At 49.7% G+C, this 25090-nt stretch overlaps 9 protein-coding genes across 9 annotated transcripts; 7 read left to right on the forward strand and 2 right to left on the reverse strand.

Moving 5' to 3' along the window:
- Positions 1 to 8: 8 nt before the first annotated feature.
- On the forward strand, positions 9 to 1118 carry N7455_008486 (putative RNA binding protein Rnp24; the record flags this gene model as incomplete). The annotated part of the gene is made up of 1 exon (XM_040960472.2): positions 9 to 1118. One exon carries the CDS (start codon positions 9 to 11, stop codon positions 1116 to 1118), a length of 1110 nt encoding a protein of 369 aa, XP_040809099.1.
- Positions 1119 to 2002: 884 nt separating this feature from the next.
- Positions 2003 to 3958, forward strand: N7455_008487 (uncharacterized protein; the record flags this gene model as incomplete). The annotated part of the gene is made up of 2 exons (XM_040960435.2): positions 2003 to 2616; positions 2671 to 3958. 2 exons carry the CDS (start codon positions 2003 to 2005, stop codon positions 3956 to 3958), a joined length of 1902 nt encoding a protein of 633 aa, XP_040809086.2.
- A 765-nt stretch (positions 3959 to 4723) lies between these two features.
- Positions 4724 to 7749, forward strand: N7455_008488 (ZZ type zinc finger domain protein). Its single transcript, XM_040960473.2, has 4 exons — positions 4724 to 5058; positions 5239 to 6115; positions 6172 to 6383; positions 6441 to 7749. The coding sequence occupies exons 1-4, from the start codon at positions 4927 to 4929 to the stop codon at positions 7677 to 7679; spliced, it is 2460 nt and encodes an 819-aa protein (XP_040809097.2). The 5' UTR covers positions 4724 to 4926; the 3' UTR covers positions 7680 to 7749.
- Positions 7750 to 8317: 568 nt separating this feature from the next.
- N7455_008489 (serum paraoxonase/arylesterase family protein) lies at positions 8318 to 9626 on the forward strand (the record flags this gene model as incomplete). The annotated part of the gene is made up of 2 exons (XM_040960437.2): positions 8318 to 8626; positions 8691 to 9626. The coding sequence occupies 2 exons, from the start codon at positions 8318 to 8320 to the stop codon at positions 9624 to 9626; spliced, it is 1245 nt and encodes a 414-aa protein (XP_040809098.2).
- Positions 9627 to 10669: 1043 nt separating this feature from the next.
- On the reverse strand, positions 10670 to 14625 carry N7455_008490 (uncharacterized protein; the record flags this gene model as incomplete). Its single annotated transcript, XM_040960464.2, has 4 exons — positions 10670 to 10856; positions 10919 to 13873; positions 13931 to 14079; positions 14149 to 14625. The coding sequence occupies 4 exons, from the start codon at positions 14623 to 14625 to the stop codon at positions 10670 to 10672; spliced, it is 3768 nt and encodes a 1255-aa protein (XP_040809131.2).
- A 508-nt stretch (positions 14626 to 15133) lies between these two features.
- On the forward strand, positions 15134 to 16619 carry N7455_008491 (ubiquitin C-terminal hydrolase 37; the record flags this gene model as incomplete). Its single annotated transcript, XM_065605886.1, has 5 exons — positions 15134 to 15259; positions 15315 to 15409; positions 15473 to 15572; positions 15627 to 15808; positions 15860 to 16619. The coding sequence occupies 5 exons, from the start codon at positions 15134 to 15136 to the stop codon at positions 16617 to 16619; spliced, it is 1263 nt and encodes a 420-aa protein (XP_065460835.1).
- Positions 16620 to 17247: 628 nt separating this feature from the next.
- Positions 17248 to 18836, forward strand: N7455_008492 (putative oxysterol binding protein (Orp8); the record flags this gene model as incomplete). Its single annotated transcript, XM_040960433.2, has 6 exons — positions 17248 to 17324; positions 17414 to 17490; positions 17550 to 17589; positions 17646 to 17715; positions 17768 to 17827; positions 17886 to 18836. The coding sequence occupies 6 exons, from the start codon at positions 17248 to 17250 to the stop codon at positions 18834 to 18836; spliced, it is 1275 nt and encodes a 424-aa protein (XP_040809092.2).
- Positions 18837 to 19189: 353 nt separating this feature from the next.
- On the reverse strand, positions 19190 to 23043 carry N7455_008493 (condensin subunit YCS4; the record flags this gene model as incomplete). The annotated part of the gene is made up of 6 exons (XM_065605887.1): positions 19190 to 19360; positions 19414 to 21804; positions 21852 to 21993; positions 22045 to 22168; positions 22221 to 22723; positions 22808 to 23043. The coding sequence occupies 6 exons, from the start codon at positions 23041 to 23043 to the stop codon at positions 19190 to 19192; spliced, it is 3567 nt and encodes a 1188-aa protein (XP_065460836.1).
- A 360-nt stretch (positions 23044 to 23403) lies between these two features.
- On the forward strand, positions 23404 to 24967 carry N7455_008494 (serine/threonine protein kinase CDC7; the record flags this gene model as incomplete). The annotated part of the gene is made up of 4 exons (XM_040960461.2): positions 23404 to 23638; positions 23692 to 24133; positions 24181 to 24241; positions 24293 to 24967. The coding sequence occupies 4 exons, from the start codon at positions 23404 to 23406 to the stop codon at positions 24965 to 24967; spliced, it is 1413 nt and encodes a 470-aa protein (XP_040809122.1).
- Between the last annotated feature and the right edge of the window lie 123 nt (positions 24968 to 25090).

Below are 25090 nucleotides of genomic sequence, written 5' to 3' on the forward strand. Positions count from 1 at the left end.
GTCGCATCATGTCGGAACTCACCGAAGTCAGTCAAAAGAAACGCAAGCTGCAGGACGGTCCTGAGCTTGAAATCGATGTCTCTGCACCCGAGCCAGTCTCAAAAAAGGCCCTGCGCAAAGCGAAAAAGAACAAAGGAGGCGATGCGGGTGATGATGAAAAACCCAAGTCCAGCAAGTCCAGCAAACCCGAATCCAAAGAAGCCGAAACAGAGGGGAAGCGGTCCCAATATGGTATCTGGATTGGAAACCTATCGTTCACTGTGACCAGAGAAGAGCTGCGCATGTTCTTCACCGTCAACTCCGACATCTCCGAGTCCGATATTACTCGAATCCATCTCCCCAAGGGCCCCGAAAGATTTGGGAGGGCGCAGAACAGAGGCTTTGCTTATGTCGACTTCACCGACAAGAAGTCTTTGCAAGAAGCAATTGGCCTAAGCGAGCAGCTCATGACCGGCCGCCGCGTGCTCATTAAGGATGCAAACAACTTTGAAGGTCGCCCTGAGAAATCCGAAACCCAAGAGAATGCTGCGGGTGCAGCCAAGTCTGGCCACCCCCCCTCCAAGCGAATTTTCGTCGGCAACCTGAGCTTCGATGTGACCAAGGAAAACCTCGAAGAAAACTTCGGCAAATGCGGGACTGTTACCAACGTGCATATGGCGACTTTCCAAGACACCGGAAAATGCAAGGGTTATGCGTGGGTGGAGTTTGAAGAACTCGCTGCCGCAGAAGCAGCGGTGAGAGGATTCATGTTGGTCAAGGAGGACGACGGTGAAGAGGATTCCTCCGACAGTGATTCCGACTCAGCATCCGAGAAGAAAAAGACGTCGAAGAAGCTAAAGCCTCGCATGCAAAGGGTTTGGGTGAACCAGCTTATGGGCCGCCGTATGCGAATGGAATTTGCCGAAGATGCGTCTACACGATACAAGAAGCGCTTTGGAAAGGATGCCGAGAAGAAGGATGAACCCGCTATCACCGAAGTCGATGGCGAATCACGAGAAAGACCCCGACACAAGAAGAGACGTGAATCCATCGATGACTCTCGCTACACCAAGGAAACCGTCCAGAAGCTCAGTGGTGCCATTGTCGAGGCCCAAGGTCAGAAGACCACGTTTGACTAAGTTACTCATCTGCGGTTCGTGGAGTATCATCTGCGGTCTTTCTACAGGACCATTCAATCATCTCATACACATTATGTATCAGTGAAATTCTGATACCTGTCAATGATCTGCCTGCAATCGAAGGTGGCATTGGGATCAAACTCCGACCGTGGTCTACCCTGTGACTCAAACGGGACCTCTGGGTCATAATTTTCAATATTTGTACGATTTCTCAGATATCCATGGTCATCGAGTCCATTACTCGGTGGCACTGCTTGCAGTGGAATGCGCCAAAAAAAGAAATGCATGTATACTTCCGGATATCACAACATCCCGGCCTGCATACTAGGGCGCAACCTCGAATTTACCAAAAATAAAGCAAAATTTTTCAAACAAGCTCCATATTTTATATCCAAGCCTTCTATAGATGTCAATATTTAGCTTGCCAGGCACTAACCAAATCAAGTAACCTTTTAACTAAGACAGCAATTCTAGGCCCCATCATGGCAGAAACAGTTTCACCGCCTGTGGACTAGGCCCGATCAGGCCTGACGTCTCCCGCGATGTCATGCCCTTCCTCTGTACTCGAGTCTCTCTGTACTTCTCATCTCTCTTGGGCTGCATCTCCTTTCTTCTTCCCCCCCTTGCTCTTTCTCTTCTTTCTCTTCACTTTGGTTATAATTCTTGCACAAGGTGTCCTTTTGTTTCTTCTAGCCTATCTTGGTATTTTGATATTTCTTGATTTCATTTGCTATATTCCACTGGTTTATCGTCCTTCAACGCCCACTGTTTTCACCATACTCCGTTCTCTAACCCAACCCGGTCCCGATAATCATCAAGTCAAGCGTGTGTCAGCAGAAAACATCTACGCCTCCCCCAAGTGATTAATCCCTTGCATCTTCAACATGGCTCCTCTTCGACGTCATATCGGGGCCAGCCGCAGAAAGAGACGGGAGGAAGACGGTGAAGAAGAGGGTTCAATGGCTGGTGACATAGGAGACGACTCCTTGAGTGAAGGCTCGGCGGACAGTCACCAAGAGGACGAAGATGCAGACGGAGAAGTCAGCGACGAGAGCGAGGACGAGGTTTCTACGTTGGATAAGGCGGGCAAGGTCAACGGTCGTGGGGTAGACAAATCTACACGGAGTAGCTCTGCATCGCCTGAAAAAGGGGGACTCAAGACAACTGTTTCAGATACAGAGGCAATGTTGAACGGCCTGAAGATCTCAGACGGTGCGGGCGATGCTGCGGAGGTTCATTTCGACGATCTCAAGGAACAACAAGACGCTCACACTGGAAGAACGCCCTCCGCCCCTCCAACCGAGCCAAATCGAAACAATTTGGCTTCCAGAAAGCGCCGCGAGAATGACAAGTATGTCAAGGAACGAGAACAGAACCCAGCCTTCGTCCCCACTCGCGGCAGCTTTTTCCTTCATGACAAGCGATCCACCGACAACGGTCACCGGCTCAAGAGCAAGTCTCGCCCCTACGGCTTGATCGTAGACGGCAGCTCTCGCAGGTATGTTATGTTCCATTCCATCCCCCAATCATGTTTCTTACAAACATGATTCAGGTCTTCCAAGCCCGATGCCAGCGGAGGGCAGTGGGCACACGATCTCCACGATACCGTGGCTGGCGAGGATCGACCTACAGCAAAGCGCCCAACACCATCCGCGATGCCTAATACTGGCGCATCCGTCCCCACCGCTCCTAGATCCTCCCCGCCCAACCGGTCCTTTTCTAGCACAACATTGGTTGGGAATGTACCTGTCGTTGTTTCCTTGCCCGGCATGGCCAATCCAATTCATTTTTCTTCCGTGCCCAAGAGACTCCACACCCGGCTACCTCAACACCGACCCCCCCTGCGACGCGACAAGCCGGTACGAATTTCTCTTCCCAGCCAGCCAGCCCGATACATATTCCCCTCGGTTGAACGTTCCTTTATCTTCATCCCCCGCGCGTTGCGGCCGAACCAAGTCTCTCGTGGTCGAGGCGGTCGTGGTGGCGGCTGGTACAGTGGACGACGTCCCAGCTACTACCCCAACTCCTCTTACACGCCTAGTGTTGTCAGCCGTCGGTCTTCATTTGGCATGCCGCCTTCTCAGGATGGGTGGCCATCACCTGCTGGGTCTGTCTACTCCAGACCTATAATTCCTACCGACCCCAAGCCCGTTGTCCGCCTTCCCCCTCCACCTCGTCCGCCTGTCGGGATCCCACCATTTGGGCCCGCAATGGCCATGTCCCTTCCTCATCCGGCCTATCGCGAAAGCCGCCCCGCCCCGATCCCCATGCACCAACCTCGTCCTCAAAAGACGGTCTCCGTTGCGGACATTGAAAGTCCAGCAACTTTCCCGTTCGCCTTCAACCCGCCTCAACCCCAGCATGAGCAGCCTTTCCACCACCAAGTCCCTCTTCCAGCCCATGGGCCACCCAGCCAGCCTTCGGCCACTCCGCTTTCCCAGATTCCGGAGCGGGCGATCCACGCACCGCCCTTCCAACCTTACAATTATCATCAGCCCGGCTTCTACCCCCCGAGTTATCCTTCGGGCATGTATTACCCGCCTTCGGGGCCCGATTATGCGGGTTACAATGGACCCGTTGGGCCCGGAGCTTCTGTGCCAAATTTCTCGGGCCAGCCAGCAATACCCTATTTAGCTGGGGAGCAACCCCCTCCACCGGGTACTGTTGCTCATGAGTCTGGGGGCACCGTCTACTTTTATGATGCCAACAATATGTACGGAGGTCCCGCACCAGGATCAGGATCTGGGCCTGGGGGTGTGGTTGGCATGGGTGGGATGATGACACCGCCAGGCACGACCTTCTACTATCCTCAACAATCCGGTCAATATTATGGGCAGTGATGAATCACCTTCTTCTCTTATCTTCTCTATTCTCTTCTTTTTTTTTGGATCTCACCACATCTTCAATTTCCACCACTTCTCTCTTTGTTCTCAATTTTCTTTCAGTTTTCTTTCACCTCTCTCCAAGACCTACAGGGGTCTTTGGTTCACTTTGCTTTTTCTTTTTTCTTCTTTTTCAGCATCCACACATTCTCTAGCCAGGTTTTGCTCCCTTTTTTTTTTTTTTTTTTTTTCTCCCTTAATTTTTGTCCTAGTTTTGATTCATGGCCCTTTTGGATTTCAATGCATTTGAGCGTTTTCCCTCCGCAACTTTCCCCACGTTTACTTCGAAGACTTGGGAATATCACGTCTTGGTTCTAGCCCTTATCAGCCCAACCCCCCTCAATCTCCTCCAATCGGGCGATCGAATCCCCGTTCTGCATTCAGTGCATTACATCATCTTTTTCCTGTTTTCTATTTTGATGATCTTTTTTTGTACTCCCTCTCGAGGGGTTCTGATGAAGAATAAAAAAAAGCCAATACTGTAAATAATTTCTTCTTTCCACCAAGTCCACGATGTAGACAACTCTAGACACTCTACGGAGTACCTAGGTCACCTAACTACATATGATAGCCACTGTATCTCTTGGCATTCTCTCCGGGTTGAACACGTCATATGATATTATGTAATCCACCCTGAAAGGGAAATAAATCACTCACCGCCTTCCCTGTCAGTGAGCAGCAGCTGACCGTTCTCTCCGCTTTTTCCCTTCAATTCGACGGCCTCTTGTACAACTCCCCTCTTATTTTCCTGGACTCTCTTCTACTTCTTTTCTTTTCCTCCTTCATAAAAAAATCATCATCATTTTATCTTCCAGCATTTCTTTCTGACTCGTAAACTGCTGTGTTTGTCCTTTCCCACCCATCACCCTAGTACTGTTGCCTTATCTCAAAGGTGTATCCACCCTGGGACTTTCACATCGTCAACGATGACAACCCCATCTACTACTTCTCATTCGGCTCCAGAGAATCTGGTTACCGTCAAAGTACTTTACAATGACAGTAACCGTCGCTTCAAGATGCCTCTCAGGGAGCTGAAGGCCCAGGTGTTTCCCCAGATGGTAAGTCTCCACTCAAGCTCAAGCTCCGGATCTGTAGTCCGACTCCATTCCTTATCTTCAGCGATCATCAGATCATGTTTTATGTCTTCCAAATGTTTTCTTCCAACCGTAACCAAAAGGATACACATTGTTTTTGTTTTGTTTTTTCTTTCGCAAGCTGACTTGACGCTTTTGGTTTAGCTTAGGAAACTGCTCGGGGTTCCGGCGGATGTCAACGTCATCCTTGAACGCTATTCCGACAGTGCTGGTTCTTACGTTCGCTTAGATTGTGACAACATCGCAGTCTACAAACAACTCTACCGAGCTGCCAAGGCCAAGTCCAAACTCCGTATCAAGGTTACTACTCTTCCTTCCCAAAACACATCTGCACCATCACCAGTACCATCAGAACCCACTGTGCCGATGGAATCAACCAACCACACTCGTCACAGTTATCTCGAAACGGTCATGAGTCCTCTAGCACCTCCCGATACCCTCCCTCTCATTGAGTCGGCCCAACTTCCTCACTCCACCGATGAGAAAGAGTTGCCTCTCGATCAACCTCGCTACCGCACATTCGAGATGGACCAAGAAAAGCATCAGTTCCCGGTCATCTCCCACAGCTCGTCCAACGGGATGTTCTGCATTGACTGCAATCACTGTGGTCGTTCTATCGCAAATGCGCATTATCACTGCAGCATTTGCGAGAATGGGGACTATGACTTGTGCCTACAATGCATCAGTGCCGGGGCGTCTTGCCGCGGCGAAGGTCACTGGTTGATCAAGAGGACAGTCAAGGATGGTGTCGTCACAAACAGTACCACCGAGACTATTGCTCCTCGGGATCAATCGGCAGTGGAGTCCAACCCCATGCTGCCTACTCAGATTCAGCGCGAGGTGATCACCAAGCCAATGGTCCACATCCCGGAGTCGGTCCCTGAGCCAGTCCCTGAGTCGATTCAGGAATCAATCCCAGAGTCAATCCAGGAGTCGATTCCAGAGCCAGCGGCCCCGCCGGCTTGTTTGGATGCAGCCATTCAGGGTGATGACAAGCCAATGTGCAATGGATGCTGCCGTGGTAAGTTTTCTCTTTCTCACTTTCCTTTCTCTCTTCTCTTTGCTCACAATAAACAGAAGCCGACGAAAGCAACCTCGTCCGCTGCAATGAGTGCGAGGACTATGATCTTTGCCTTCGCTGCCTCCTCCGAAATAAGCATGGACACCACCCGGGCCACACCTTCCACCTGGGATCTGACCGAAACTTCTGCTTGAAGAATCTGATCACCTCTCGCTGTCTTCCCGGTCGGCAGTTCCGACATGCCGCTGTCTGTGACGGCTGTGACAAGGTATTTACTCATTCTGCGCACTTGGGAGGCTCTCGACTAATTTTATTTTTCTGTTAGCGTATCGTTGGTGTCCGTCACAAGTGCTTATCCTGCCCCGATTGGGACTTCTGCCCCGAATGCATTTTGACTGCTCCTCAGAGCCACCCGACTCATCGGTTCGTGCAGGTTTACGATACTATTGGTGAACCTACTCGAGAACATGAAATCCACTATGGCATCTTCTGTGACGGTCCTCTGTGCAAGAGCAAACCTGCCCAGAATTACATCAGCGGAGTTCGCTACAAGTGCGCTGTCTGTGATGACACCGACTTCTGTGCGAGCTGCGAGGCTCTTCCAACTGAGCACCACAACCGCACTCATCCGCTGGTCAAGTTCAACACTCCCGTCCGCAATGTGACTGTGAGCACCATAGGCGATGACGGCTTGAGTGGAGCAGTTCCCCTGGGTGACCAAATTCATGTCCCCACTCGGCCCACTCGGCCCATTGACCAGGCCGAAGTTGAGGAGCAGGAACCCGTTGAGGTAGATGCTAGCAGCAAGCCTGTAGAGAAGGTTGAGCCCCAGCCATTCATGAGCAAGCCCATTCCCGAGACCGATGGCTCTATCATGTCGGACTACAAGGCATTCTTTATCCGCGACACTATCACCGACGGTACAAAGATGGCTCCAAACACCATGTTCCGCCAGACCTGGACTCTCTACAACCCTGGTCCTGCAGCATGGCCCGTTGGCTGTGATGTGCGCTTCGTCGGCGGTGACAAGATGTTCAACGTCGATGTCTGCCACCCATCTAGCGTCGAGTCTATTCGCTCGGCCATGGAAAGCAACAAATTGCTTGCCCCTGTGGAGCCAGGCGAGAGTGCTGACTTTACTGTCAACCTCCGCAGCTCTCAGCACGAAGGCCCTGCTATCTCCTATTGGCGTCTGAAACTCCCTAACGGTGTGGCCATCGGTCATCGTCTGTGGTGTGATGTCGAGGTACAGACTACTTCTCTAGAAGAAGCCGGCACCAACGAGACATACCCTGCCGTATCTGAAATTGCCGGCAGTGGCATGATCTTCCCCAAGCTGGAGAAGGAATCTCCGGAGTCAAGCACTCACCAAGCCGAGGCTCCTGCGCCGCAGGCACCGACCTTGTCGAATGCTTCGGAGGTGGATGTTCTAGAGGATGTCGAGAGCCTGACTCTGGACGATGCCTCCACTGATGCCGACACTGGCTTCCTGACTGACGAAGAATATGACGTTCTTGACGCCAGTGATCAGGAATATCTTGAGGCCAAGCAGTCCGCAAACTGAAAAATGTTTGTGGAAATTGATCATGACACGATATGGAATTGGGAATTTGCGCCACTGCACTCTTTTTATTTATTTTCTTCTCCTTTTTTTTTCTTTCGGACTTTGCCGCTGAGGTCTAGTCACTCCGAGCATGACTAGACTTAATGAGAAATGGGGGGTTTTTTTACTGGCCTACGAAAACTGACAAAGAAAAAAAAAGAGTTGCATCATTTTTTGCCTAGGATAGTTTAATGCACTTTGCTCTTTTTTGAGGTTGTTTATTGTAATCATTTGAACTCTTCTTCTTCTTCTTCTTCTTCTTCTTTCTTCATTCTTCATTCTTCTGCATATAAAATGCGCTAATCCCATTTAGGCATCCCCAGGTTAAGCATAAATATAACCATGGGCATCTCCAGGGTTTCCCAGGTCTTTTTTTATACTCCCCACAATATATTCTATACAATCTGGAATATGTTAAATTCAATTTAACGTCAAAAACAGCAACAAATTTTGCTGATCTCTGGAGATTCCCGAGGATATTTCCCGAGGTCCAATTTAGTGAGGGGCTAGAATGGAGTTGCACATAAATAAGGACTTTTCATTTTTTTCAATTCATACTTTGCTCCAGAATCTTCATTCGCACTTGGATACTCAATAGCATGGCATTCGGTACCGCATTCAGCCTCAGCCTTGTCGCTCTGGTCGCCTTTCTAGCTGGCCCAATAAGCCATTTCGTGCATATTACAGGATACTTCCTCACTCCCAATCCGACAGCACTAGGCGAAGGCCAAGGCCCAATCTACATCGAGGATACTATTCACTGCGAGGATGTACACTACTACCGCCCGGCGAACCTGCTATTCACTGCCTGCGAGGACAACAAGAGCACCCGGTTGAGCTGGTTCCCGCCGCTGGGCCACATGCTGCCACTCACAGCCCAAGGCTCTATCCATGTTGTGGATCCCAAGGTGAGTTTGTTCTAAACATGTCTCATATCGAAAACAAATCTCAGAAAATTAACTCCAAACATAGACTATGAAATCAACCCGTCTGGCATTCGAGAACTTCCAAGGTCCCTTCCTGACACATGGAATCGATGTCATTGAGGATCCCGAGCAGTCAAACGCAGTCTATATCTACGCCGTCAACCACTTGTCCAACCCGGCATACTTTGAAGCCGACGAGCCCAAAGACGTCCCCAAAGCCCAATCTCAGATCGAGCTCTTCCACCACATCCTAAACTCCGATTCCATCAGACATGTGCGTTCAATCAACCACCCGCTCATCAAAACCCCCAACGACATCTATGCCATCAGTCCCGTCTCCTTCTACGTCACCAACGACCACTTCTACCGTGAGGGTCCCATGCGACTCATCGAAGACATCTGGCGTTCAGCCAAGTGGTCCAACATCATCCACGTGCAGATCGCCGACCTGGCAAGCAAAGACGCTCCCATCGAAGCCTCCGTCGCGCTGACTGGTCTATGGAACAACAATGGTCTCGGACACGGCCGCACCGATAATGAAGTCATCATTTGCAGCGCTATGGGTGGCGAGATGTTCCTCGCAACTCGACACGAGTCCAACCACTCAATCTCCATCGATACCTCGGTCGCTTTTAGCTCGCTCGCGGATAACCCGTCTTACTACCACGATCCGTATAGCACCGACTCGCATGATGCGAGTGGATTCCTTACCGCCGGTGTCTCGCAGGCTATTCACTTGATGGCTAATTCTAAGGATCCGAATGCTTTGGATCCTATTCAGGTGTGGTATGCGACTCTGGATTCGCGTACTGGGGTCTGGGAGAAGAAGGTGCTGTTTGAGGATGATGGGTCTAGGCTTCGGACTGCAAGTGCGGCTGTTTTGGTGCCGATTGAGCCTAAGGCTGGTGGTAAGAAGCTTGCTTGGCTCTTTGTTACTGGGTTCATGTCGGAGAGTATGGTGGCTGTACAGGTTGAGCTGTAGATATTGTAAATATTTCGATAGAATTTGCATTCAAATAGCAAACAATGTTTGTTCTTTGCCTTAGGTGCTATAAATTCCAACCACTTGATCCCCAAATTCAACCTTCCTCCATCTATCTCACAATATATCAAAAGCTTTATATATTTCCTCTTCTACCTGGAATCCATCCTCAAGCATCAGTCAATCGTCCCACGTCGAGTGAATGCACCAGAAACGTGATGATTTAAATGTTGAACGGGGAGTGTATGGACATGGCCGCTCCATGCCCGCTTCGAAGAAGCATCCAACAGAGTGAGCTCGTGGATGACCGAGTTAAGGGAATATGTCAGATATGTATACTAACCATTCTCAGTTGAACGTAAAAAGGCAAACAAATCCCCATAGAGCATCTTCACGAAAAAAAAAAACTGGGACTGGAAACACTCATATCAGAGATGTATCCTCATCTATATAGCTTCAGAGCCAATATCCAGGCTGTCAACTGATGGTTTCAATGCCCAGGGTGCACTCATCCTGCTTTACAAGTTTATATACGAGTCCTGAATCCGAGCCGCCCATCACTGCCTGTCTGTTTGGTTTTTTATATATAATATCATCTCTGCTGGTTGTGGCCCTGCGCAGAATGTTTGCATCTACTTAAAGGGAAAGACTATTCAAAAAGGGGTTCGTTTTTGGTCCATAATCGTGGATATACGCTAAACAACTTCCTCTATAGGTTGGTGCATCGAGGCTTCCGAGTCAAGTATATTCCTCATTGTCTCGATTGGAACCCGAGCTTTGGAATATAGTTTAAGCTTGAGTAGATGAAATGGTCTTCCAACAGAGCTTAGATTTGAAAGTCAGATATGACCATCCTGGTAGACAAATTTGAATTAGTTTGACAGAAAGCATGTAGATATCTGAAATTGAAGTGCTAGCGCCGCTGCAATGCAACAAATTGGAATAAAAAAATAAAAAAAATAGAAAGCCACAAGGCAAGGTAAATAACAAGATTCATAAAAACACCAAGTATTACACCACATTCATCATCATTTGATTTATCTTCATCTGTCTGACTTGCCCGATGGAGTCTGGGAAGAGAATGAACAGAACTTGTCCTTGATCGCGATAACCTCGTAAGTTCCCTCATCAGAGGTCTTGATCGTCTTGATGTTGTCGTAGGAGATGTCATGCTTGATATCAAGGATCTCCGACTTCTTTCCCTTGCGGACATTGGAGCTTCGGATGTATCTGTGAAATGTTAGCAGACTGTGTTGGTAGAGAGAAGGCATGCGTAGAGGTTATTGACTTACGTGAATTCGAATGGTGGTGTACCCCAGAACTCAAAGTGAAGCTCGGCTTCTCCGCCCTCGTGAATGTCCACCACTGATTCTTTGCCCTTGCTGATCCGCACGCTGGGCATAGCGTGGATGACCTTGGTGATGTCCTTGTGGGCCTTGCATTTCCCACTGGCTCCATCACTGACGGCGTTGATGGTGAACTGACCGGGAAGCTCCGCAATACGACGGAAGTTGGCAGTTTGACTAGTGGCCTTGCGCTTGGCCCCGTCGAACGTGTAGAACACATCGAATGGAGCATGGCCTGACAGCGAGAAGGAAAGTCGTTCGCCCACACAGTAATCCACCTTGGACTCGAGCGGGATAATGGTAGGAACATCGGAGATGGCGACCCGTACCGAGGAGGCTTCGAGGTCGGTGGTCTTTTGACATCCTCGAGAATCGCGAACCTTGTGGATGCTGACTTGGTGTTGTCCCAAGTCAAGATGGCGACGAGGAATCAGCAGTTTGTGGCGATTGGAATTGATCTTGGGAATCGTGACAATCTCCGGTTTGGCGTTCGAGTGGTGTTTGATGCTGATCTCTAGGGAGAACGGTGGGACACCCTCCAAAGTAATGGGGATGGATTCCTCGCCATTGATGTCTTCCTTGCAGAAGCCAAAGACGTGGCCAGGTTGGTCGAACTTAGCGGACGGTAGCGGGTTGACCTTTTGTGTCACAACCAGAGCTTTGCTCTTGGGATCGTGATCATAGAGGCTGTCACCAACTTGTGTGAACTTGTAGCTGTATTCTCCAGCCTCGGAGGTATCCATTTCCATCGAAGTCACATGAAGGGCGGACCTCAAAGCCCGTGGCTTCGCCGCAGAGAATCCTCCACGGTCCGCCTTGCGTCGCTTCTCGTATTGAACACTGTATGGAGGATTGCCCGACAGCCGAACCTCAAGGCTATCATCGTCGCCTTGGCAGACCTCGGACTTTGCAAACTCCTTAGCGGCTCCGATGGGAGAGCCGTCCAGGGCAGTGATTTGGGGCCGTGGGATCCACGAGACCTCAAACTCATTTGCAGACTGGTCCACGGTTCCAGGACAACCGACGTCAAATACTTCACTGATCTCATAAAGACCCTGCTTGTCAACAGTCAAGATACTGTTTTCATCCCAGAAGTTTTTCTGGATGGGCGCCGAGTCCACGTCAACATTCTTATACTTGACAGTCCAAGGGCGTTCGCCACTCAGCCTCAACGGAATCTCAATCTTGGAGCCCTGCAAAGCCAAGACACTTCTCTTCTTGTCAATTTGACCGAAAGAGACATGCGGGGGCTGTGATCGGGCTTCAATATTGAGGCTGTCCTTGAGAGTCCGTTTGCAACCAGACTTATCCTTGACGCTGGTCAGAGACACGGTGTAGTCACCACCACTGATCAGTTTGCCAGTCGTAATAGTTGCCACGTCGGTATCAGACTCCAGTGTCTTCTTCAATCTCTTTCCATTGTGGACGATCTCATATTGCAAGACCCAAGGTGCCTCTCCGAGGAAAGACACTTCCACAGAAACCGCTTCACCGAAACAGGCGGTTCTCAATTTTCTTGATAGGAAATGAGCTGAAGCCGGGGGTTTCACATCTTGTTCAAGCACCGGTATCTTGAGAGACCGCGGCGAGTAGACGGCATCTTCGATATCAATGAAACGATAGGTGTATGAGCCAGCTTCCGACGGGGTGAAATCGAGCTGCGTGCGCATTCCATTGATGGCTTGTACTTTGGAAACGACGCCCTTGGAGCTCTCAATGCTGTATCGGAGGGAGAATGGAGGGGATCCCGTGAGATCCAAATCCACGAGTAATCCAATAGCGTTGTTGGCACAGCGGTCAAATATCTTTTCGGCCTTGACTGTCAATTCTGGCTCAGGCGGGTTGTGCAAATAGCAAGATGAAGGCTCGAGGATCTCTCCTGGACAAAACTTGGTAGAGACTGATGTCAAGGCATACAAACCAGGTTCTTTGATGTCCAAAGTCTGATTCATATGCTTGAGGTCGACTGTTTGTTCATGTGCTGCTTCTTGGTTGTTGCCTGTGTACGAGTAACCAACCGAAAACGGACCATCCCTAGCATATGGGTGTCCATCAGGATGGAAGCTGAGGGGGAACCTCGTGCTGTCTCCCTTGGCCACTTGCAGCGGATTCTGAGCATTGCAGTTTTGCAATGACAACTGCGGGCGCTCGTGAACGGAGAACTGGTACCACTGAGATTGCGACTTGGTGGATGGTCGGTCACCTTCATCAAAGATAGTAGAATAATTGGCCACGTTTCCAATAGCATCATGGACCTCTTCAATGGTGTAAAACCATTCTCCGCCGTCATTCAATGATTCGTTCAATGGGACCTCAATCTTTTGACTCTGCGCCCACGAAACGTCGGGCTGGTTGATGCTGTACAGAGCAGCAGTAGTTCTTCCATTGAGCAGCGGAGAGCGCAGATGATCGGGCTGGATGTTGAGAACCGAGAATCCACGATCGAGATTGTTGACCTGGCGACTGTATTTGATCTTCAACGGAGGTGTGCCTTCCACCTCCAGTTTGAAGTCGGACAACTCTCCTTTGCACTTGTCGATGTGTGAGTTTTTGATCAAGGCTCGCGGGCAAGAGACCACCAGCGCATCAAATGTTCGTGTATGAACATCTAGCTGAGACTCGTCCACCACCCGTTGAAGACGATAGACACCAGTCTTGCGCACGGGGAAGAGCAAGTCGCGATGGAGTTGACCCGGAGCATGCTTCTTTTCCGCTTTCTTTTTCAAAGTTTTCAATTGCTTCGACGGAATGCTGATTGTTTCATTTTCGCCGGTGTTAAGATCCAGACGCAACACTTCGATCAGGACCGGGTCGGTCTGGTTAACACGAATGGGCAGGTCAATCGTGGATTGCAGAGAATCAAGGCAAAGCGAGTTCCGATCCGGATTGAGGATGGCGGATCTATTATAAAGTTAGCATGATCTTATAGATAGGTATATATGGACCGGATAAACTTACCCCTCTGGTAGAATATGCACAATTTGCTTTCCCAGAATCAATGACGCATTGTGAATAATATCGCCCGGCTTGACTCTGCGCTCAGAAACCGATAATTCGCGATCGTATGCCACTTTTACTAGTCCAGTAATCCATGTAGCCCAAGGAATCTGTAGCTATTAGCAAGGGTCGGTCGGCAGTCTAAGAAAAAGAAAGCAAGAGAAAAAAAAAAAACTCACTGGGATGCGGAACATCAAAAACACATTGCCCACGGCGTGAAGCAGAAATAGTGTGAGCGTGGTCGGGAATGCCCACTCCAGCCAAGGTATGCGCAGAGCCTGCAGTCCGACCAGGAAGATTCCATCGATCGTGGCCCATTTCAACAGCAGCCAGGTTGAATCCAGGTCATCGGATGCGGTCAAGGACTCATAAATCCTCCAGGCATTCAAGGCAAAATATATTGCAACGACATAGAGTCGTTGGGAGGGAGCATCGATCACATTGGTGGGGATCAGTGGCACATCGTTCGGATTCGGGGGTGGTAGTCTCGACGCCTTCGAGGCTGATTTGGATGCTGATCTGAGTGGCGTTCGCACAGCCCGGGGCTCTCGTGGCTGCGATCGCGAAGGAGTCTCAAAGAGCTTTCTCCTTCCAGTTCCAGGGATTGTTTTAGGCGTCTGCGGAAAGGCAGACGGGAGGAGGGGAGTGCCGTTCATGGCATGCTGTGGTTGCCGAAGCTGGCGACAGATGAGGGATGTAGTTAGGGCGCAATGGTGGTCCTTCTAAAGCTGTATTAGGGTCTAAATGAAGTTGAATGAAGCCGACTGAAGCTGTATGAAGCTCTCTGGCAATTCGCGCCTATGGCAGATAGAAAAAGAAAGAAACAAAAAAATGTTGGAGACGCGGGAAGCGCGTCGGGAGAAGCTCGGTCCACTCACCTATGACCTACTCTTCTCTTTTCTATGTGTTACAGTCGATTGACTACATCTATCATTTACCTGTTTCTATCCTGTGTCTATCCTGTTTCTATAAATATTCTGTTTCTCTTTCCTTCAGCAGAGAAGAGCAAAAAAAAACCCCCCATTATCATCTCAGGACTCCTTTTATCATAGCTTCACATTTAAATCTCATGCTGAACAGCTAAAAGGCTTCAGCTCTACAACTCTCTACCTCTATTTTTTGAAAACAAAAGAAAAGGGGAACCCCCCCCCCCCCCCCCCCAACATGGGTCCTCGAGTCAAAAGGCGCCGCCTGACGGATCCGGAAGATCTCAGCGACGATATCTGCCAGCCTGCGTCCCAGTTGGAAAAAGACAGCTGGAATGGATTTTGCGAAATCGAATCAGAACCGGTATGTGTGTGTGTCTGGAAATGGTATTAGCAGCTCTTTACTTACGGGGATTTAGGCCTTGTTTAATGTGATGCTACGTGATTTTGGGGTCAAGGGTGTAAAGATCCAAGAAGTCGTTTCTCTTGATGAGGAAATGATGGCGCTCCTCGAGTATGTTGCTCGCAACCCCTCACTGTGCTCTTACATACGGATTCGATAGCTGACCGTGAGCAGTAATCCAGTTTACGGCTTGATCTTTCTCTTCCGCTGGCGTGAAGATAACGATGGAAAGCAGGAAGCAACTTGCCCTGACGGGCTGTGGTTCGCAAACCAGGTCAGTCCCCTATTCTTTTGCTGAATGTGTTCCCTGCTAATTATACATGTATAGACCGCCAACAATGCTTGTGCCAGCGTAGCACTACTAAACATTGTCAACAACATCCCGGATATTGATCTGGGAGAGAATCTACGGTCTTTCAAGGAATTCACTATGCCTTTCACTCCAGCCCTGCGTGGGGATGCAATCAACAACTTTGAGTTTGTCAAAAGGATACACAACTCGTATGCCCGGTATGCCATTTGGATTTGACCGTTATTACTCAAATACTGACTCTATATTAGAAAAATGGACATTCTCAATTCAGATCTGCAGCTGAAGACTGAAGCCACCACTAGGAAGAAAGGGTCCAAGGGCCCGGCTGCTGAAGAGTCTGATGCCACCTTCCATTTCATTGCATTTATGCCTGTCATGGGCCAGCTATGGAAGTTTGATGGGTTGGAGCGACAGCCACGAGCACTTGGTACGCACCGCAACAAACCTGCTGGGACGACCTTGCTAACTCTAGTAGGGGAATGTTCTGAAGACGACTGGTTGGAACTGGTCAAACCCAATCTTCTGGATCGAATGGCTGCATACGAAGAAGAAGAAATTGAATTCTCAATTTTAGGACTCGTGCGGGATCCTCTGCCTGATCTCATCAACGACTTGGCTGCCAACGTGAGAACCTTGGAAATTCTCAACCAGCGTGCCACGTCCCTGTGCCCATCATCAGATGCACTCGCTTTGGATGAAACTGTCCTTGGTCCTGACCCTTCCCTATCTCTGACACGTGAAGATATCGATGCGGCAGTGATCCCCCAGGAAACCCTCGATGATTATCAGACATGCTCCGATGAGAAGCTGCAGGAGTATCAGCAGACGATCAGCAGGAAACAACGAGGACTTCGTGGACGCATTCGTGAAGAACAGCAATCCCACCGGTCGGATGACGAGTATGCCACCGGACGGCGGTTTGACTATGGGCCAGCGGTACGGACGTGGCTTCGACGCTTGGCGCAGAAACAGCAGTTGCAGGAACTGTCCGCCCTCGTGGCCTACTGATTGGATGACCTTGGAATATCAAAATCACGTTATACCCTCGGATATTCCTCTTTCTCCCTTTTTTCCTTCCTTTTTTCCTATCTTAATATGACATCCATATGGATTCTGGTTCTTATCTGGTGACGTAGTGAGATGACCTCCCTTTTTTTAAATGATTTCGTTTCAATATATATTCTGCAAGGTGTTGAGAATAGTTCCTAATATACATGTAGGCAGCCACCATTCTAAAAATAAGCCATATAAGAATCATAAGAATCATAAGAATTATAAAGAAACATAAGAACAAGAATATCATCGACATCAAAAATATATAAACTTGGAAAATTAAGGCCTGAGGTACCCCACCCCGGGCAAAAAATAGTTCAAACGTCACCGCCTCGAATGTTGTTGAGTTGCTTCTTCTTTCCAACCTCCTTTTTTGGATGTTTCTGTGACTTGTGTGAGATTCTTGCGGACCTTGAACCTCAGTATTACCCTGGTTTCCTTGTTTCGGTATAGAGGCTGGCCCGAGAGACACTAAAACCCCCCTCATCACCGACCTCTCTCAATTTGCCACCCTTTCTATTCGACTGAACGCCTATCTCTCTCACTTTCTCTTTCTCTATAAATCCTTGCTTGAACACACACCATGTCTGCCACCGCAGTGCCTGAAAAGGCACCAGATGATTCCTCCAAGCTGAAGACTTTCCTCTCCATCCTTCGAAAGTAGGCAACCCTTCCTTGGCCCCCCCGCACCGCCTGCGCTGCGCAACACAGATAACCAGACGCCAGACGCTAATATGATTGGGAACTAGGTTCGTCGGTGTGGCAGATATCGCTTCCGTTCGCTTTTCACTGCCAGCGCAACTGCTGGAGCCTCGACCAAATCTGGGTAGGTCATTATTCGTGTTACGCTGTGCGGGGTTGGTGCTGACTGTGGATGGCGACAAGAATACTGGCATTACTTGGATCGACCGGAGACGTTTGCGAGGTCAGCAAATGTGCCCATATTTGGTGGAAGCTTATGTGCTGACCCAAGAGCTACAGCATTGGCAAGTCGGATGATGAGCTAGGTCGAATGTTAGAGGTGTTGCGGTTCTGGTTTACGAAGGATCTGGTATGTTTCGGATGCTCAAATTCATCTGACCATTTACTGATCTTGCGGGTAGAAATACGTTAAGGGGAAACCGTGCAAACCATACAACTCAACTTTGGGTGAATTCTTCCGAGTGAGTACCAGTGTCTTCGGCATTTCATTCATGGCAATTCATTGTTAACACCCTTTAGTGCAGCTGGGAAGTTAGCGACAATATCCCCGAAGAAGGAAACCTCCCCGGCATCAAAGCGAGCTCCAACGGTTCCTCTACCGTAACCGACGGCGATGAGAAAGTCAAAGTATGCTATCTCACAGAACAGACCTCCCACCACCCCCCAGTATCAGCGTTCTATATCGACTGCCCCGAACGAGGCGTCTCAGCGCGCGGATTCGACCAGATCAGCGCCAAGTTCACCGGCACCAGTATCCGCGTGAGCCCCGGCCAGCACAACCTTGGAATCTTCGTCAATATCGAGAAGAGGGACAATGAGGAATACCAGTTGACTCACCCAAACGCTCACCTGGGAGGAATACTGCGTGGAGCGCTTTCAGTCACAGTCGCGGACACATGTTACGTCACCTGCCCCAAAACGGGCCTGAAGGCGATCCTGCAGTACTTGGAGGAAGGCTGGATTGGCCGGTCTCAGAATAAGCTCGAGGGTGTGATCTTCCGCTATAACCCGGACAAGGATACGATCGTTCGACTGAAAGATGTACCGGCGAGCGACATCGTCGCTCGCATTACCGGTTCTTGGCATGGAAAGATCTACTTCACTCCGGCGGGCACCAAGGAGCCCCGTCTGCTCATCGACATCACCCCGCTTCACCCCGTCACAAAGGACCTGCCTCCATCTGAAGAACAGCTCTCCAACGAGTCATTGAAGTTCTGGTCGGGTGTCACGGACGCCATTGTCGAGAAGCAGTTCAACCAGGCTACCAAGCTCAAGCAGGATATTGAGGAACGGCAACGGCAGCGGGCTGCGGAGCGCATTGAAAAGGGTTCTGAGTGGAGTCCCCGGTTCTTCACTGGCGCGGTAACGCCGCTGGGTAAGCCAGAGCTCACCGAGGAGGGACAAAAGGTTCTGGAGGGGATTCGCACGGGCGAATTCGCTTTGACAGAAAGTACAGTGCAGGGCGCATAGATATAATTGTGTTCTCCCTTGACAGTGTAAGCAACTTTGGCGTATCTGGCATGCGACCATACAAACATTGAACTCGGCGTCTCTTTGTTGATCTCTCTTTTTTTTTGGTTATACTCTTATTCTCACATACTTAGACATTATTCCCTAGAAATTTGTTTCGTGAATAGCTGCAATGCCATTCTATTATGGTAATTACAAAATTTGAACAGAATAGTATATCATACATAGGATCAATAGAACGATTAATCCTATTCATAAAAAAAAAAGAATTACAACCTCTTGCCCAAAAGACTAACGCCGCCAGACTCCAATCATCAAGTACATCAACACATAATCCATCTCAGATATCAGCCTCAGGCTGCGGCACTGACAACCTTGAACCCTGTACTGACGGTCTTGGCAATCTCCTCATTCTTATGCGGCAGAAGAGACAGGGCATAGGCAACATCGTTCCACTGTCGCTCGGTTTCGCAGCGAGGAAGTCGAGCGGCTAGCTTATCGGCAAGCTGGCGAGCGTGTTTTTCCTGGGCCAATATTAGCACGGATCATTAGAAAGTTAAAGAGGGGGGGAACATACCTTCTCGATGAAACCGATCAAGAATTTGACAATACGGCGGAGAGACGCTTCATCCAGGTTGCGCTCTGCACTTAACAGACTGAACATGTCAACAAAGTGGTTGTACACGGCATTGTCCTTGGTTGCAAGTTCTGTGAAGAACATGCGAGCCAGATCAGCAATCTTCTTGTCATCATCCTCCAGACATTTGGCCATCTCGCCTAGTTGCCCCTTGACCTTGACCTGACCAGCCAAGATGAGGAAGGTAAGGGTCATGAGACAGGTGCGCTTGACGGAGTCATCGTCATCATTCAAACGACGATAGAGGAAATCGGTGTTCTCGTCGATGAGGTGATTGAAGCAAACGGCCATGTCGCCCAGCGCAATCACAGCATTGCTACGAACGATAGGATCTTCGGACCGCTCCATGATAGTGATGAGGAGTGGCAGGTTCTTCTCACAGTACTCAGCAGACACGCACATGAGTTTGGCAAGGCATAGGGTCGCAGAGGCCTGCAGGTCACGATCCGGGTAGGCGTTGTTGTTGGCCAAGATCTCCACTACTAGCGGGCCAAATTTGGCCAAGAGGGAGTTCTCTCCATAGAGTAGCTCACGTTCTCGGATATGGGCCATGGCATCCTGGAAGTCGTCTTCTGTCGTTCCGCCAATGAGATCAAGTTCGTCTTCTTCGGCGTCGTCTTCTTTCTGAGGAGCAGTGGCGGCTTTGTTTTTCTCTTGTTCGACTTTGCGGCGTTTGAAGTCGAGCTCACACAGCTCCAGATGCACGATCTGCTTGATTGCAACGTGGCCAACAACGTACAGCAGCTGCGAGAGTGCAGCAGATGCTGGCTTGGGCTTGGGTTCCTGGCCGTCAATGGATGCAGTCCCAGGTCGTTGTTGCTCCTCATCTCCGCTGACAGAGGCATGGGAGGAAGGTGGGCGTTGTTGAAGGTGTGGCGCAAAGACGAATCTCGTCTTTCGCCGGAGGATATCAGAGCAAAGAACGTCGGGGTGCTTGGACAAAGTGTAGATGGCGTTGAGCGCGTGCTCTGCCACTCCATACCATTCCTTACTAGCTGTCTCGATCTCAAGCATAGCCACCAGCTTGACCAAAACAGAGTGGTCGCTGGCAAGTTTGGGAATGCCAACAACCTCCTTTGATTTGGCTTGACGTCCAGGGATCATGCGCCGCAAAGCAATACAAGTGTACTTAGCGAGCACAAGGTCGGCCCTTCCAAAGCCACCCAGACCGATTCGCAGCATAGCTTCAATCTCCTTCACCACAACTTCTGGATCTGCCAGGGCAAGCATTCCGAGGACAATGATTGAGCCCCTACGTTGAGTCCGTGAGATTTCCTTCTTTTGGATACTGTAAACTTGCCATAGCTTGGCGATGACTGCCTCGGATACATTTCCAGCCTTCATCATCGTGCTGAGCAACTGCTCGAGGCAGGTCAGTTCTGCAGGGGTTGCACCAAACGTCAAACTGATCATGTTGCGGGCGATGTAGTTCGCAGCATCGTTGGGTGTGAAAGAGCCTGGTGCATCGAAGAAGAGGCCCTTGTAACAATCAATTAGATGTGTCTGGACGCCCTTTCCTTCGTCGCTGTTGCCCTTGGTCCAAATCAGGCGCAGCATACGGCGAATCCCACTGCGGGCAGTCTCAATTTTGTATGCATCGAGAACAACAAAGAAATCCATGGCTTCAATAACCTCACTCTTGTTCCGGGATGAAAGCAACTGTGTGACGATGGTGGATCCGGAGTGAAGCACTTCAATGAACCGGATGGCCTCGTTGTAATACTTCCTCGTCAGTTGGAGGCGTGTCATCAATTCAGAGGTGGCCGCCTGTTCTGCGGCTTTCTGCACGGCAGCGGCCTTCTCTTCATCACTCATCCGGGGCGCTTTCGATGGAGATTCATCTGGGATCTGTGTGGCGTCATCCAACAATTCGGGGTCAACCTGGGTCATGTCGCCCCCCTCAAAGCCGGGCGTCTCAGGAGGACGCAAGGCATTCAACTCGGCGTCAACCGTGTCCAATCTATCTGTCCACTCCTTGTATGAGAGGAGCCCACCATGCATAACACTGAAGGGGTGGGTAGAAACAAGCTTGGACAGCAATTTGATCGCGTTGCGTCGCACATTGCTGCTCTTATCCTCCAAGCTTCTAGCAGCAAGTTCCGCTGCAGCCTGTCGCCTCTTCGGGAACTTCTGCTCCAAATCGCAGATTCGCATGAATACCTGGATCGCGCGACAGCGGCAGTAAGGGTTGATATCAAGGAATCTTTCTTCTAGTACGTCGAAAAAGGCGTTGATCTGGGTCTTATAATTATCGCTGCGTTCCTCCTGTCGGCTGAGATCGGAAATGAGGTTTCCGCAGACCTCGATCACTGCACAGCGGAGAGTATATGCCTGCACTAGTTAGTGGAGCTTTGGAGAAACTGCAAGTTGTCACGTACGTCGCTATCTAGCTGTTTGGCCAGAAGGGTCATTTGCTTGATGATCAATCTGGGAGCAAGCTCGGACAGCTTGATAATAAATGTCGACACAGACTTGGGACCTCTCGTATCATTAGAATTGAACTCCTTGTTTCCAAGCTCCCTGCATGTAAAGTTAGCAACTATCCGACCAGTTTGCTGGTATAAATCTCACTTCAGGATCTCATCAGAAAGCTGTGGATAGTCGTATTGTTCTGCCAGAATATGGAGGAATTCGGCCATAGGTTCGGAGAGATGCTCAAAGTAAGTCAAGCTCTGCACAATCGAAGTTTGAGCTCCTATGCTACAAGTCAGCTATCACTCAACCGTGGCACAAGTCAGGACACCTACCAAAGGCTTGGCCATGATGCTTGACTGCGATGCAAAGAACCTTGAAAGCATGCATGCGAATGGCCATGCTCTTCACCCGCTGCTCGCTCTCGAGGACCAGGTAGATTGTGCGCGTGAATAGGGTAATAAAAGTGTCACGATCCGAAGTAGTCAAAAAAATACGCCCTAGCTTGAGCTTCATCACCTTGCACATGGTCTCCATGGATATTTGGATCTGGGGCGTCCAATCCCACTGGCCATTATTCGCTGATTTCTTTGATTTGGGTCCTCCTCGTCGCACGGGTGCTGCTTCGGTGGGCTTCTCTGCGGCCTTGACCTCTACGGCAGACAAGGCCCACTGGAGAAGGAACCCGTACATCTCCAAAAGCTGCTTGTGGTGTTGAATGGCATCCTGCTCGTCGGATTCAAGGTCTCCATGGATGATATCCGCCTCAACAGACAGGCCTGAAACAACCAAATCCAAAAGTTTGCTGAGGTACTTTGCAGGAAGAAGGGTCGCGTATCTGCAAGAGTGAAAAGGATCGTCAGATTCGAGTCCAGGCGGGCGCCAGCCTCCATGGGCAAGTTGGGAAGGGACCGGTGCGCACTTTAATAAAAATTGTAACGAGTCAAACAATGACGCTCGTGTTAATCCTTCAGGGTTCTCCGCCACGGCATCCACGATCGGGTTCAAGATGCTGTCAATCAGCGCTGGCGAAAGTTGATCAGGATCCGATTCGCAATCCAGCAGTTCCGGGTCCGCATCAGGAGTCGGGATCGAAGCGGGATCACTCAAGTAGTACTTGAGTGATTCATTTATGTTGAATTGTATTCTGTCCTCCATTGTGGTTAACGAGAGAAAAAAGAGGTGAAAGCGGGGAGGAAAGCCGATTTGTTGATAAGCTCCATTTGTTTGGCTTTTGCCCTTTTTGGTTCAACTTATGTAATCAGACGGTCATCATTTTACCGCTAAGTCCTGCAGACCCCTCCAAGGTTGTTTCTCACCGCCCTGTATTGACCGATTTACCCGGCAGTTGTATTGTCATATTTGTCACCGCATGGTAATTGTTGTGTTTGGCAATTGCGATAAACATTCAAAGAACTTGACCTTGACCTACACGCGACACGATCTTATGACTTTGTTTTTCCACTTCATTACACAATAGATCCAAGTCATAGACTCATCATTGTCTTCCGTGCCACCATGTCGGGTCTCCGCGCTGCCCCGGGCGTATTTGAGCTAAAGCGCAGCAACTCCTTCCAAGAGCACAAATACTCGCTAGGACATGATGATGAACCAGTTTCACAAAGCGACGCGCATCAGGAGAGTGATTACGAGGAAGAGGTAGACGAATCGGTCCGAGAGGATATGAGAAAGCTCGAGGACACATTCCCAGGAATCTCGGATCGGTTTCGTCTAGTGAATAGAATCGGAGAAGGTACGAATGGTTCAGCCGTTATTAGTAGGCCTCTTTACTGACAGGCCTAATAGGTACATTTTCCACAGTCTACAAAGCAGAGGACCTTCATTATGATGCGCACCAAAACGACTGGGATGTCTCAACACCAGCCCAAGACAACTATGCGGAGCCTCCATCTAAACGACGGCGAGTGGAAGGCGAGCCAACCGGGCGGAAAAAAACAAAATTCGTCGCATTGAAGAAGATCTATGTCACGAGTAGCCCGCTGCGGATCCAGAACGAGCTGGAACTGTTGCACGATCTCCGAGGATGCGGGTCTGTCTGCCCGCTGATCACTGCTTTCCGATACCAGGATCAAGTGGTAGCTGTGTTGCCCTATTTCCCCCATACCGACTTTCGCATTCAATACCGCACATTCATGGTTGCAGACATGCGCCATTATCTACGATCCCTCATGACCGCCTTGAACTCGGTACATGAACATGAAATTCTTCACCGAGATATCAAGCCAACGTAAGTGTGTCATTATCGGTGACCTGAATTATGCTAATGTCTTTTAGCAACTTTCTCTACAACCCAGACCTGAAAGAAGGTGTCCTGGTTGACTTTGGGCTTGCAGAGGTATGATTCGTGGTTGCCATATGTTGATGCACTTACTGACTGTCCCAACAGCGCCAAGGTTCAGAATACACCAGCCCATGTCTATGTACACACCAAAGCTATGTCCGGCGAAGCCGTATCCTTTCAAGTTACTACTCGAAGAACCCCCCATCCACGGGATTTTCAGCCGGCTACCCCAAGAATGATTCACGGCCATCACGACGAGCGAACCGCGCTGGAACTCGAGGCTTCCGAGCTCCAGAAGTTCTCTTTAAATGCACATCACAAACCACAAAAATTGACATGTGGTCAGTGGGTGTCATCCTTCTAACTTTGCTGGGACGTCGGTTCCCCTTCTTCAACTCTGCCGACGACATTGATGCGATGATCGAAATGTCGAGCATCTTCGGCACCAAACGTATGAAGACCGCCGCAGCAATGCATGGACAGATTTTCGAAACAAATATCCCAACCATCGGCGAGAAAGGCTACAGCTGGGAGAAGCTGGTGAAATGGTCCAGCTGCGTGGAAGATTTGACGGAAAGCGAGCAGCAAGCAACACGCCTCTTGTCTGGACTGATGGAATTGGACCCGTCTAAGCGCCTCAGTGCCGCGGACGCCCTGCAGCATGAATTCTTCACGGATCCTGTGCACCATGACGTGGAATGGGGAGGTAATCCAGAAGAAAGCGCAGAATCGGGAGAAGAGGAGGAGGAAGATGATGCAGACGAGGTCGCCATGCTATGAGATCCAACACCATTTGTACGATATGTGAGATCGATTTTATGCCATACACTGCATAACACTTTATTCATGACAATGAAGCAGCCTTCATATGACTTTAAACAACCCCGCAGTATGCTTATCTAT

Source organism: Penicillium solitum (assembly GCF_028829755.1).
Source record: "Penicillium solitum strain IBT 25940 chromosome Unknown utg000005l_segment0_segment0, whole genome shotgun sequence".
Taxonomy (NCBI): Eukaryota; Fungi; Ascomycota; class Eurotiomycetes; order Eurotiales; family Aspergillaceae; genus Penicillium; species Penicillium solitum.

Coding starts and splice junctions, on each gene's coding strand:
- N7455_008488 (XM_040960473.2), top strand. CDS start 4,927: ATGACAACCCCATCTACTACTTCTCATTCGGCTCCAGAGAATCTGGTT. Junction 6,116..6,171: donor GTGCAATGGATGCTGCCGTG/GTAAGTTTTCTC, acceptor CACAATAAACAG/AAGCCGACGAAAGCAACCTC. Junction 6,384..6,440: donor TCTGTGACGGCTGTGACAAG/GTATTTACTCAT, acceptor TTTTTCTGTTAG/CGTATCGTTGGTGTCCGTCA.